The sequence below is a fragment of the Sesamum indicum genome, linkage group LG8, assembly GCF_026168435.1.
Source record: "Sesamum indicum cultivar Baizhima isolate 11 linkage group LG8, ASM2616843v1, whole genome shotgun sequence".
Lineage (NCBI taxonomy): Eukaryota > Viridiplantae > Streptophyta > Magnoliopsida > Lamiales > Pedaliaceae > Sesamum > Sesamum indicum.
In genome coordinates, this window is record NC_142664.1 from 11,634,734 (window position 1) to 11,646,550 (window position 11,817).

The 11,817-nt window shown below is 41.4% G+C and overlaps 1 protein-coding gene and 1 pseudogene across 1 annotated transcript; both read left to right on the top strand.

Annotated features, from left to right (window-relative positions):
- Positions 1 to 356: 356 nt before the first annotated feature.
- LOC105159300 (uncharacterized) lies at positions 357 to 947 on the top strand. Its single transcript, XM_088883525.1, has one exon. It carries the CDS (start codon positions 357 to 359, stop codon positions 945 to 947), a length of 591 nt encoding a protein of 196 aa, XP_088739651.1.
- Positions 948 to 4,359: 3,412 nt separating this feature from the next.
- LOC148787206 (uncharacterized) lies at positions 4,360 to 11,503 on the top strand (annotated as a pseudogene).
- Positions 11,504 to 11,817: the final 314 nt, after the last annotated feature.

The window sequence follows — 11,817 nt, forward strand, 5'->3', positions numbered from 1 at the left end:
AAGATGACATTACATGGGCTTCACGGAGATGGAGGGGTAAACACATCATCAATATGTCTTATAGAGGACTACTTGCATCATGTGTGTACCACATTTGGAAGGAAAGAAATCTGAGACGATTCGATCACACTGAGAGGACGCCTACCACCATTGCATTACTGATCATTGAAGACATAAGACAGCGAATACATAGCATCACACTATCTAGATCAGTCAGTACACGTGCATTATTTCGATTATGGCGAATCCCTTGGCCTGTCGAGGGATAAACCATTTTGGGACCATATTGTTGTTCTGAACCAATTTTACTTAATGAAACTTACTTTTACAGAAAAAAACAAATAGTGGGAGTGCCTATGTTCTCAGTCACCCGCAAACTCAAGGCACTCAAACCTATTTTTGGAGAACAGAGGAGAAATAAAGGGGATCTTTCTCACAATGTTGAGTTGGCAAGGGGGTTCCTGGAGCAGGCCCAAGTGCTGGTAAGCTCGAACAGACAGGATGAGCTTCTTCTTCTGTTGGAGCACTGCAGTCGGCTTGTGTATGCTAAGGCGGCCGAATTGGAGAGGATCATGCTGCAGCAGAGGGCAAAGATGGAATGGATGAAGGGTGGTGACCAGTGCTCCAGAGTGTTTTTTCGTAAAATTGCCCAAAGAAGGACTGCTAGACGGATCATGCAAATTAATGATGCCCAAGGAATTACAATTACGGAACCAAATGCAGTCATACATGAATTTATCTCCTATTATCAATCCTTACTAGGGGGAGACAGGCGTCAGAGGGTGATGGACCTTCGGTTTCTTCGACCTTGGGCGAGGCATATCATAACAACTGAGGAGGCAGGCCACCTACTTGAACCGTTCAGTGCAGAGGATATAAAAAAAGCTGTTTTTTACATCGGCGAGGATATAGCACCTGGACCTGATGGGAATATCAGGATTCTATAAAAAAGCATGGCCGGTGGTGGGACAGGAGATAACGAAGGCAGTACTGGATTTCTTTTCTACGGGAAAGCTTCTTAAACAGATTAATAGCACAATATTGACGGTTATCCCCAAGGTACACTCTCCCACATCTGTTGCAGATTTTCGCCCTATCTCCTGCTGTAACGTACTTTATAAAATCATTGCTAAACTTATTGTCCAAAAATTGAGTGTGATATTGGACAAGATTATCAGCCCCTGCCAGGCAGCGTTTGTCCCTGGCCGGAGCATAGGGGATAATGTTATGTTAGCACAGGAACTCTTCACTAGTTACAATCAGGCCCGACTCCCACCGAGATGTGCTTTGAAAGTTGACATTCGGAAGGCGTAAGACACTGTCGAATGGGATTTCCTACTATCGGTGCTTCAGCTTTTCGGTTTCCCAGAAACTTTCAGTCGATGGGTTGAGGAGTGTATCAGTTCACCTTCCTTTTCGGTGGGGATGAACGGAAAGCCACATGGATATTTTGCGGGTGCCAGAGGGCTTTGACAGGGCGACCCCTTATCACCATATCTCTTCGTCCTTGTGATGGAGGTTCTACATATGGGAATACTACAGCTGATCGAGCAGGACATGAACTTCGCATTCCATTGGAAGTGTGACGATCTTAGAATCTTCCAACTGTGGTTTGCTGATGACTTACTCCTATTCTGCCGGGCCAATACTGCATCTGTTCGGGTCTTCAAATCCGGATTAGATAGATTTGCTGATTGGTCGGGGTTACGCCTCAATGTTGAAAAAAGCCACATCATCATATCCCGATCAGCCCAGAACATACGAGAGGAGCTACTTGCGGTGTTGGGGTTTCAGGAAGGCCACTTACCGATGAGGTATCTGAGTTCTTATCAAAAATTGACGAAGTCAAATGAAAAGGATTCCAATTTCACGTCTTAACTTAAATGAAATGAGCGGACTATAATCGGCAGTATTCTAAGAGATAGATAGTATGGTAGAAAGAAGGATTCATCTATTTCTTTCTACCATACTATCTATCTCTTAGTCTATATAGTCTATAAGGGTGTAATCTAGAATAAAGATAAAGGAAAATATATTCTAATAAAATTTCATATAAACAAATATGTTTTTAAATTGCGTCATATATTGAATTGTGGGGTTAAATTAATATATTTATAGTAAAATACATATAAACAAATATGTTTCAACTTATTTAATTATTGTTTCAAAAATTAAAAAGTGAAAATGAATATAAACAAATAGGCTACTAGTTTATTATTATTATTTATAAATTAAAAATATCCAAAAACAACCATTGATCTCTTCTCGATTATCTATCGCCGACTGCCAACCATTACTGTGTAAGATCGATACACGGATCAATGGTTGGGAGGGATTGGCACTGTCATATGCCGGCAGGGTACAAATCATTAAGTCTGTTCTTGTGGCTATGGGTGTCTATTGGGCTTCAGCATTTATTTTGCCAAAAGGGGTCATTAAAAACATTGAGAAGCGATTGCGAGCCTTCTTATGGAGAGGTACGGGAAATAGTGGATACCCTAAAGTTGCATGGAAGGAGATTTGCAAACCGAAGGAGGAGGGAGGCCTTGGCCTTAAGGATATGGGAACTCTTAATCGAGCATTGATGTGCAAAAAACTCTGTGAAGTCATCCGATGTGATAGGACTTCTATTTGGGTCGAGTGGCTGCGGCATGGCAGACTACGGGATGATTCGATATGGACTATCCCGGAGAATCGTGGACCATGGGGATGGAGAAAAATGTTGAGGTTGAGAGGCTGGTTACGCTCAGTGGTGGAATATCGCATTGGTGATGGAAGTGATTTTTTCTTATGGAAGGATCCCTGGCATCACCTTGGGCCCCTCCTTGACAGATTTCCGTGGGGACCCAACAATTTGGGATTGCATGAGTCTACCATGCTAAGCTCGGTTATCTGTGAGGGTCATTGGCACTAGCCATTGATCACGGACAGGGAATGCATGGAGATTACACACGTGCTGCCTCGGATCCATGGGTGATAGGAATATCGAGGGCGTCCAACAAGCAAAAGAAATTCAAGATCCAATGGACCAAGATTTAACCATTGGAAGTGGGCTAATGACAAGAGAAAGGTTGAAGAGAATGCAAGAAGTAATTCAAGCCCAATCCAACTTAGTCCTTGCTAATGGGATCAAGTCACAATTGGAGGCCCAAACTGTGAGCTTAATTTCATTAATTCAAGCCCAAGGAAGCCCACAATAGGAGCCCAACTCGTCAAGTGCAGCCATGTGGTCAAAAGAGACCTTTCAACTACATTCAAAGTGCATTTATACACCAATTCTCGGATTCACATGGTCATGCATGGGTTTTACTCGGTTATGACCAAGAATGCATAGTTTTTAGTTATTTTTGACCAAGTATTGAATGTACGTCCACCAAGGAGTCACTTGGGGATATGAAAGGTTAATTTGGAAGTGTTTTAGGCCTATAAAAGGCACATACCAGCCATGCATGCGGGATACAATTGAAATATTCAAGAATTGATCTAGTTTATAAAATATTGAGTGTTCTCTTACTTTGGAGAGTTATACACTTGTTTTAGCTTTTGTGAAACCTTTGCTTTGTCAATCTAGTCTATTAGATTGGTGATTCAAATTCACATAGCCTCCAATTCGTACTCGACCCAAGTGTGTCGTTGTGTGGATTGGTTTACTCGTGCTCGTGGTTGGTTGAATGTTCTAAGTAGTAGGTCACGTTCATATAACGTGGTTGACTATTTACATTCCTCAGGTCACGAACCACTTTATCCATTTCTAGCCTACGCCGTAAAGATCGGGCCACCAATGGTCAATACCATATCATGTGGTATCAGAGCCTAAGTTGATACGGTAGGCTTTCTTTATTTCATTTGATTTACCTTGAATCTTTTATCTACCACCACAATCTTCCGTACCTCCCCCCTGTTGTTATATTTAAAAAAAACTAAAGAAAAACAGCAAAAAGAAAAGCTCAAAAAAAAAGGAGAGCAGCAAAAAAAAAAAATAGAAACAAAAAAAAATCGTTCATCACTTTACTTTGCTATTATCTTTGTAAGCCAATTGGTCTTCATTTCCCCAGTTATACCGAACTTCTTTAGACCTTTCTCTAGCTACGGGTGAGTGTGAAGCGTCCACATACGCATACTTGGTTGAGAAAAGAATTGGCATTTGTGTTTGAGTCACTAGATAAAGCATTGAGTTTCACAAGAGCTTAGATTAGAGAGTGTTGAGTGAAGTGAGACTATAATTGAGGGCCAAAATTGTGAGCCTATTAAGTGAGGAGTGAAACACGAGGGGAAAAATAAAGAGAGAATAAAAGAGTGTGGCAAGAATTTGGTGAGGTTCCTATAAAAACACAAAAAAAAAAAAAAACATTTTACTAAATGGCAGAAAATCGAGATAAAGGAGTTGCTCAAGCAAGTGATGACAACAACTCGGGACAAACGATGCAAGGTGGGGTCAATGCATTCCATATGCAAGCCTTAGTAAGCCACTTTGAGAAGTTGCTTGACCGTAAACTAGAAGGACTTCATGAAAGATTGGATCAAGTAGAGAATCAAGTAGCCGGTCCAAGAGCTACAAATCAAAGACATGTTGTAAATCCACGTCCTCAACCCCCTATTTATAATGAGTATTTGGAGGATCCAAGCGATGGAGAAGAATATGAGGACATTCGGCCAAGAAGATTGAATCGGCCAAGAGATAGACCGAGACGACCTAGAGAAGAAGACGGTGGCTTAGGAGGAGTTAAGGTCACCATTCCTTCATTTAAAGGAAAGAGTGATCCCGAAGTGTATTTAGAGTGGGAGATGCGTGTCGAGCAAATCTTTTCATGCCACAACTACTTGGAGAGTAAAAAGGTAAAACTCACAGCCCTTGAGTTTACTGATATGCTCTTGTTTGGTGGGATCAAATGCAAAAGGAACGGGTTAGGAATGGTGAACGTCCCATCACAACATGGGAAGAGATGAGAGCAACCATGAGGAGAAGGTTCGTTCCATCCTATTATCGTCGTGAGCTTCACAACCATCTCCAACGTCTTACTCAAGGTTCTAAAAGTGTTGATGAGTACTACAAGGAGATGGAGATTGCCATGATTCGAACTAACATTATAGAGGACAATGAAGCAACTATGGCTCATTTCTTGCATGGGCTCAATCGGGATATCGCCGATGTTGTGGAGATGCACCACTATGTAGAACTTGAAGAAATGGTACACCAAGCCATCAAGGTGGAACAACAACTCAAGCGAAGAGGACATTTGAGGAAGACTTCTAACTCGTCGGCATTCGGTCCATGGAAGAACAACCCCAAGAAAGACACCCCTACTACATCAAGATTCAAGCAGGCAGATCCTAAACATGATGACAAAGTTGCTACCAAAAAGGTACAGCTTGAACCCAATTCTTCAAGAAATCGTGATATAAAGTGTTTCAAGTGCCAAGGAAAAGGACACATAGCAAGTGAGTGTCCTAACCGACGTACAATGATCTTCAACAATCATGGAGAGTTGGAAACCGAGGAAGAAATCACTGACAAAGAGGAATCATCAAAAGAAGATGGTGATGGAGAGTATGCCGAAGAAGGAGAATTGCTTGTTACTAGAAGACCCTTAGTGCCCAGATGTTGGAGGAAGATAATTGCCAAAGAGAAAACTTGTTCCATAGACGCTGTCAAGTTCATGGAAAGGTACGTAGTATGATTATTGATGGTGGAAGTTGTTGCAATGTGGCAAGTACTGAATTGGTTCAAAAATTAAGTCTACCTACTTTCAAGCACCACCGCCCGTACAAGCTTCAATGGTTGAATGAGTGTGGAGAGCTGAAGGTGACCAAGCAAGTAAAGGTACTTTTTTCAATTGGAAGATATAAGGATGAGGTTTTATGTGAGGTTGTACTAATGAAAGCATGCCACATACTGTTGGGAAGACCATGGCAGTTTGATAGGCATGTAACACATGATGGATTCCAAAATCGTTACTCTTTTGTGCTTCGAGAAGAATCAATAACTCTCAATCCGATGACACCAAAACAAATTTTGCAAGATCAAATCTTGAGAGAAAAGAAAAGAGAGTGTGAGAAAAGGAATGAGAAAGGAAAAGAAGAAAGTGAAAATGAGAGTGAAAAAAGAATGAAAGATTCAAAAGAGGGAGAACAAGAAAGCAAAGTTGCGAGAAGAAAGAAAAAGGAGAGGGAAAAAGAAGAGAAAGAGAGTTTACTAGTTGCTAGGAAGAGTGAAATCAAGGAAGCTTTGTTTTCTCGACAAAACCTCATAGTACTTGTGTACAAAGAGGCTATGTTGAATTCTAACGACCTAACCTCTTCTTTGCCTAGTGTTGTTACATCTCTTTTGCAGGATTATGAAGATGTCTTTCCGGATGAGATGCCACCAGGTTTGCCACCCATTCGAGGGATAGAACATCAAATTGACTTCATTCCGGGAGCATCCTTGCCAAACCGCCCAGCATACCGTACCAATCCCGAAGAAACCAAAGAGATTCAAAGGCAAATCCAAGAATGGATGGCCAAAGGTTATGTGAAGGAGAGCCTTAGTCCTTGTGCAGTTCCGGTGTTGTTTGTACCTAAGAAGGATGGCACATGGCGGATGTGTGTCGATTGTCGAGCCATTAACAACATAACGATAAGATATCGCCACCCTATTCCTAGGATAGACGATATGCTTGATGAGTTAAATGGTTCAACTATCTTTTCTAAAATTGATTTAAAAAGTGGTTATCATCAAATTAGAATAAAAGAAGGAGATGAGTGGAAAACCGCTTTCAAAACAAAGCATGGGCTTTATGAGTGGTTAGTTATGCCATTTGGACTTAGTAATGCACCTAGTACATTTATGAGATTGATGAATCATGTTTTGCGTGCATTTATAGGCAAATTTGTGGTTGTGTACTTTGATGACATCCTTGTTTATAGTAGGACTTTGGAAGAGCATGTAACACATTTAAAACAAGTCCTAGAGGTTCTAAGAAAGGAAAGGTTGTTTGGAAACTTGAAAAAGTGTGACTTTTGCACTAACAAAGTTATTTTCCTTGGTTTTGTTGTAAGTAGTGAAGGAATCACAGTTGACGAAGAAAAGCTCAAACCTATTCAAGATTGGCCAACCCCCACCACTATTGGAGAAGTGAGGATCTTTCACGGCCTTGCAAGCTTTTATAGGCGATTTGTGAAGGACTTTAGCACCATGGCAGCCCCATTGAACGAGTTAACCAAGAAAAATGTTCCATTCAAGTGGGGAAACGCACAAGAGAAAGCCTTTCAAGCTATAAAAGAGAAGCTTACCCATGCACCTTTGCTAGCCCTTCCCGACTTTGGTAAGACTTTTGAAATTGAATGTGATGCAAGTGGGATTGGCATAGGAGGAGTTCTTATGCAAGGAGGTAGGCCGGTTGCATATTTCAGTGAGAAATTAAGTGGGCCAACACTTAACTACCCTACATATGACAAGGAGCTTTATGCATTGGTTAGAGTATTGGAAAAACTTGGCAACATTATTTGTGGCCAAAAGAGTTTATAATACATTCTGATCATGAAGCACTCAAGTATATTAAGAGTCAAAGCAAGCTTAGCCGTCGACATGCAAAGTGGGTAGAGTTTATTGAGTCATTTCCATATGTGATCAAGCACAAGAAAGGTAAGGAGAACACTGTTGCTGATGCACTTTCAAGAAGGTATGTTTTACTTTCAATAATGGATGCTAAAATTCTTGGTTTTGAGCTCATCAAAGATTTGTATGCTAATGATGTTGATTTTGGTAAAGTGTTTGGAAATTGCAGCCCAAGCATTGGATGGGACAAATTTTATTTGCATGATGGATTTTTATTTCGAGCCAACCAGCTTTGTGTTCCTAATTGTTCTATTCGTTCATTATTGTTAAAGGAAGCACATTCTGGGGGTTTGATGGGTCACTTTGGTATTTCTAGAACTTTGGGAGTCTTGAGCGAACACTTTTATTGGCCAAAGATGCGTAGAGATGTTGAAAAGTTTGTGGGAAAATGCATAGTTTGTCATAAGGCAAAGTCAAAGCTTAATCCCCATGGATTGTACATGCCCCTCCCTATTCCTAGTGTACCTTGGGAAGATATTTCAATGGACTTTGTTTTGGGATTACCTAGGTCTAAGAGGGGGAGAGATTCTATTTTTGTTGTTATAGACAGGTTTTCCAAAATAGCACACTTTATAGCATGCCATAAAGTTGATGATGCCTCTAATACTGCTAATCTTTTCTTTCAGGAAATTGTGAGGCTTCATGGTATGCCAAGGACTATAGTGTCCGATCGAGATGCCAAGTTCCTTAGCTACTTTTGGAAAACTTTGTGGGGCAAGCTTGGAACTAGTTGCTTTTCTCTACTGCTTGCCATCCACAAACCGATGGGCAAACTGAGGTGGTCAATAGAACACTTTCGACATTGTTGAGAACAATTGTGAAAAAGAACTTAAGGAGTTGGGAAGAGTGTCTACCGCATGTCGAGTTTGCGTACAATAGGGCTATCCACTCCACTACTAAGTTTTCACCCTTTCAGATTGTTTATGGTTTTAATCCTCTTGCACCTATTGATTTAATTCCCTTGCCTTTGCAGGAGAGAGTAAATATGGATGGAAAGAAACGTGCTGAATTATTTAATAAAGTCGAAAAAAAAAGAAACGTGCTGAATTTGTCAAGCAAATCCATGAAAAGGTCAAAAGTAATATTGAGAGAATGACTCAACACTACATGAACCGAGCGAACAAGGGAAGGAAACGAGTTATCTTTGAACCGGGAGACTTAGTATGGTTGCATCTTAGAAAAGAGAGGTTTTCGGACAAAAGGAAGTCCAAGCTCATGCCAAGAGGGGATGGACCATTCCGAGTCCTTGAAAGAATTAATGACAATTCTTACAAACTTGATTTACCTAGTCAGTATGGAGTAAGTGCTACTTTTAATGTTTCTGATCTTTCTCTTTTTTATGATGCAGATAATGAAGAGTCGAGGACGACTCCTTTTCAAGAAGGGGAGGATGATAGGAATATCGAGGGCGTCCAACAAGCAAAAGAAATCAAGATCCAATGGACCAAGATTTAACCATTGAAAGTGGGCCAATGACAAGAGAAAGGTTGAAGAGAATGCAAGAAGTAATTCAAGCCCAATCCAACTTAGTCCTTGCTAATGGGATCAAGTCACAATCGGAGGCCCAACATGTGAGCTTAATTTCATTAATTCAAGCCCAAGGAAGCCCACAATAGGAGCCCAACTCGTCCAAGTGCAGCCATGTGGTCAAAAGAGACCTTTCAACTACATTCAAAGTGCATTTATACACCAATTCTCGGATTCACATGGTCATGCATGGGTTTTACTCGGTTATGACCAAGAATGCATAGTTTTTAGTTATTTTTGACCAAGTATTGAATGTACGTCCACCAAGGAGCCACTTGGGGATATGAAAGGTTAATTTGGAAGTGTTTTAGGCCTATAAAAGACACATACCAGCCATGCATGCGGGATACAATCGAAATATTCAAGAATTGATCTAGTTTATACAATATTGAGTGTTCTCTTACTTTGGAGAGTTATACACTTGTTTTAGCTTTTGTGAAACCTTTGCTTTGTCAATCTAGTCTATTAGATTGGTGATTCAAATTCACATAGCCTCCAATTCGTACTCGACCCAAGTGTGTCGTTGTGTGAATTGGTTTACTCGTGCTCGTGGTTGGTTGAATGTTCTAAGTAGTAGGTCACGTTCATATAACGTGGTTGACTATTTACATTCCTCAGTTCACGAACCACTTTATCCATTTCCAGCCTACGCCGTAAAGATCGGGCCACCCATGGTCAATACCATATCAATGGGGGTACAGATCGTATTATATGGAAAGGCTCGAGTGGGAAACCCACTACCCAAGAGTTCTATCAGGCTATGATACCAGCAGGACCGAAAGTAGGTTGGATTTCACTACTTTCGGGTTCTTTAAAGATCCCGTGACATTTGTTTATCCTTTGGCTAGCTATCCTGGAGAAGCTCGCAACGATGGATAAACCATGGCTTTCCCATCTTGGGTGCTGCGTGTTGTGCAATGAAGACATGGTGGAGTCACATAACCACCTGTTTTTCCACTGCAGATTTAGTAGAAGATGCCTCAGTAGTATTCGGCGCATTGTACGATTCCAGTGGTCTAATCGGGATTGGGTCAGTGATGTTGAATGGGGTGCAAGAAAATGGCGTGGGAAGCACATCATCAATATATCCTACCGATGCCTGCTTGGATCGTGTGTATACCATATTTGGAGGGAGAGAAATCTGAGACATTTTGAGCACGAGGAGAGGCCCCCGAGTGTAGTGGCCAACTTAATAGTAGAAGATGTTCGGCAACGTATACTCAGTATTAAGCTTCCTAGCTCTATTAGCACATGTGCCTTGTATAGACTATGGCGTATCCCTTGGCCTGTCGAGGGAAGCGCCTAATGAGGGACACTGTTGTACTATACTTTCTACTTAATGAAAATTACACTTACCCAAAAAAAATTACTTGATAGTGCAGAAGGTTCATCAAGGGGTCCTAAGCGAAGCAACCCCGTACCCGGGGACCCATGTTAAACCTTGCCATATGGAACGTACGTGGCCTGAACAAGAGGGATCATCAGCTAGCGGTCAAGGATATCATTACTAAGCTCAGGTTATACTTTATTGGTCTCCTAGAAACACGTGTTCGCATTAATAACTGTGCTAGTATACAATCATTTTTGATACCTCATTGGAAATGGTTTATGGATAATGACAGTATTGAAAATCGGATATGGATTGCTTGGGATTATAACTATACTGATGTGGATATTATTGAGGTGGGAAACCAGTTTATACACTGCCGTGTCACTATTAGAGCATTACAAGAGTATGTTGATATTACTAATGTGTATGGTGCTACTGAGGTCTCTGATAGGCGAGAATTATGGGCCTCTCTAGAATCCTTAGCTGTCCAATGCATTAATATTCCCTGGCTGGTTGGAGGTGACTTCAATGCAGTCAGGGATCTCAGTGAGGTATGTAGTACGTCGGGAGATATAAGAGTGGCGATGGAGGAATTTAATACGTGCCTACAGAATACTGCGCTTTTGCCACTACTGATGCAGGGTGAATGGTACACATGGCATAATCGTAGTGCTAGCCCTCGCAACCTGTGGAAGCGACTTGATCGTATGCTAACCAATGATACATGGACTTTGCGGTTTCCATCAGTATTCTACCAATGCCTCACTCCACGGACATCGGATCACTCGCCGATGGTGGTTTATGGGGATAATCAACAGCGATTTGGAGGTATGTTTCGGTTTGACAACTTCCTTACTCTATCACCAGATTTTATTCCTAGCGTGCATAGTATATGGCAGCAACAAATAGTGGGAGTGGAAAACCGTGTGGCAAAGGATGTGGAAGGGAATGACATCATCGCTGATGTCACATCTGCAGCTACAGTTGACCTGTTGACTGATGACGTCACTGTTGACTCTGCTGACGTCAGCAGTGATGTCAGCCTGTGAAATAGCTTGAAAAAAATGCTTCCTTCTCTTGCGAATCATGCTCCGACGGGGTTATTTATTGGCAACATTCCATTACATGAACATGGGAACTCAGTAATTGATAAAAAAATAACACAAGACTTCAATAATTCATCTCGAAAAACGCTCTCATATATAGCCCCATTGACGCAAAATGGTGAGGTTGTGGTTCGTCCATCCTTAGATACTGTGCGTGATGGAGCTAAGCGTTGGAAAACTACTGCAGTTGGATACTTTTTGGGAAAGCGACCGTATTACCATCATCTGAAGGAATATGCGCATTCGGTCTGGCCCAA

Excerpts from the sequence above, each read along its gene's own strand:
- LOC105159300 (XM_088883525.1), top strand. The coding sequence starts at position 357 with ATGTTCTCAGTCACCCGCAAACTCAAGGCACTCAAACCTATTTTTGGA.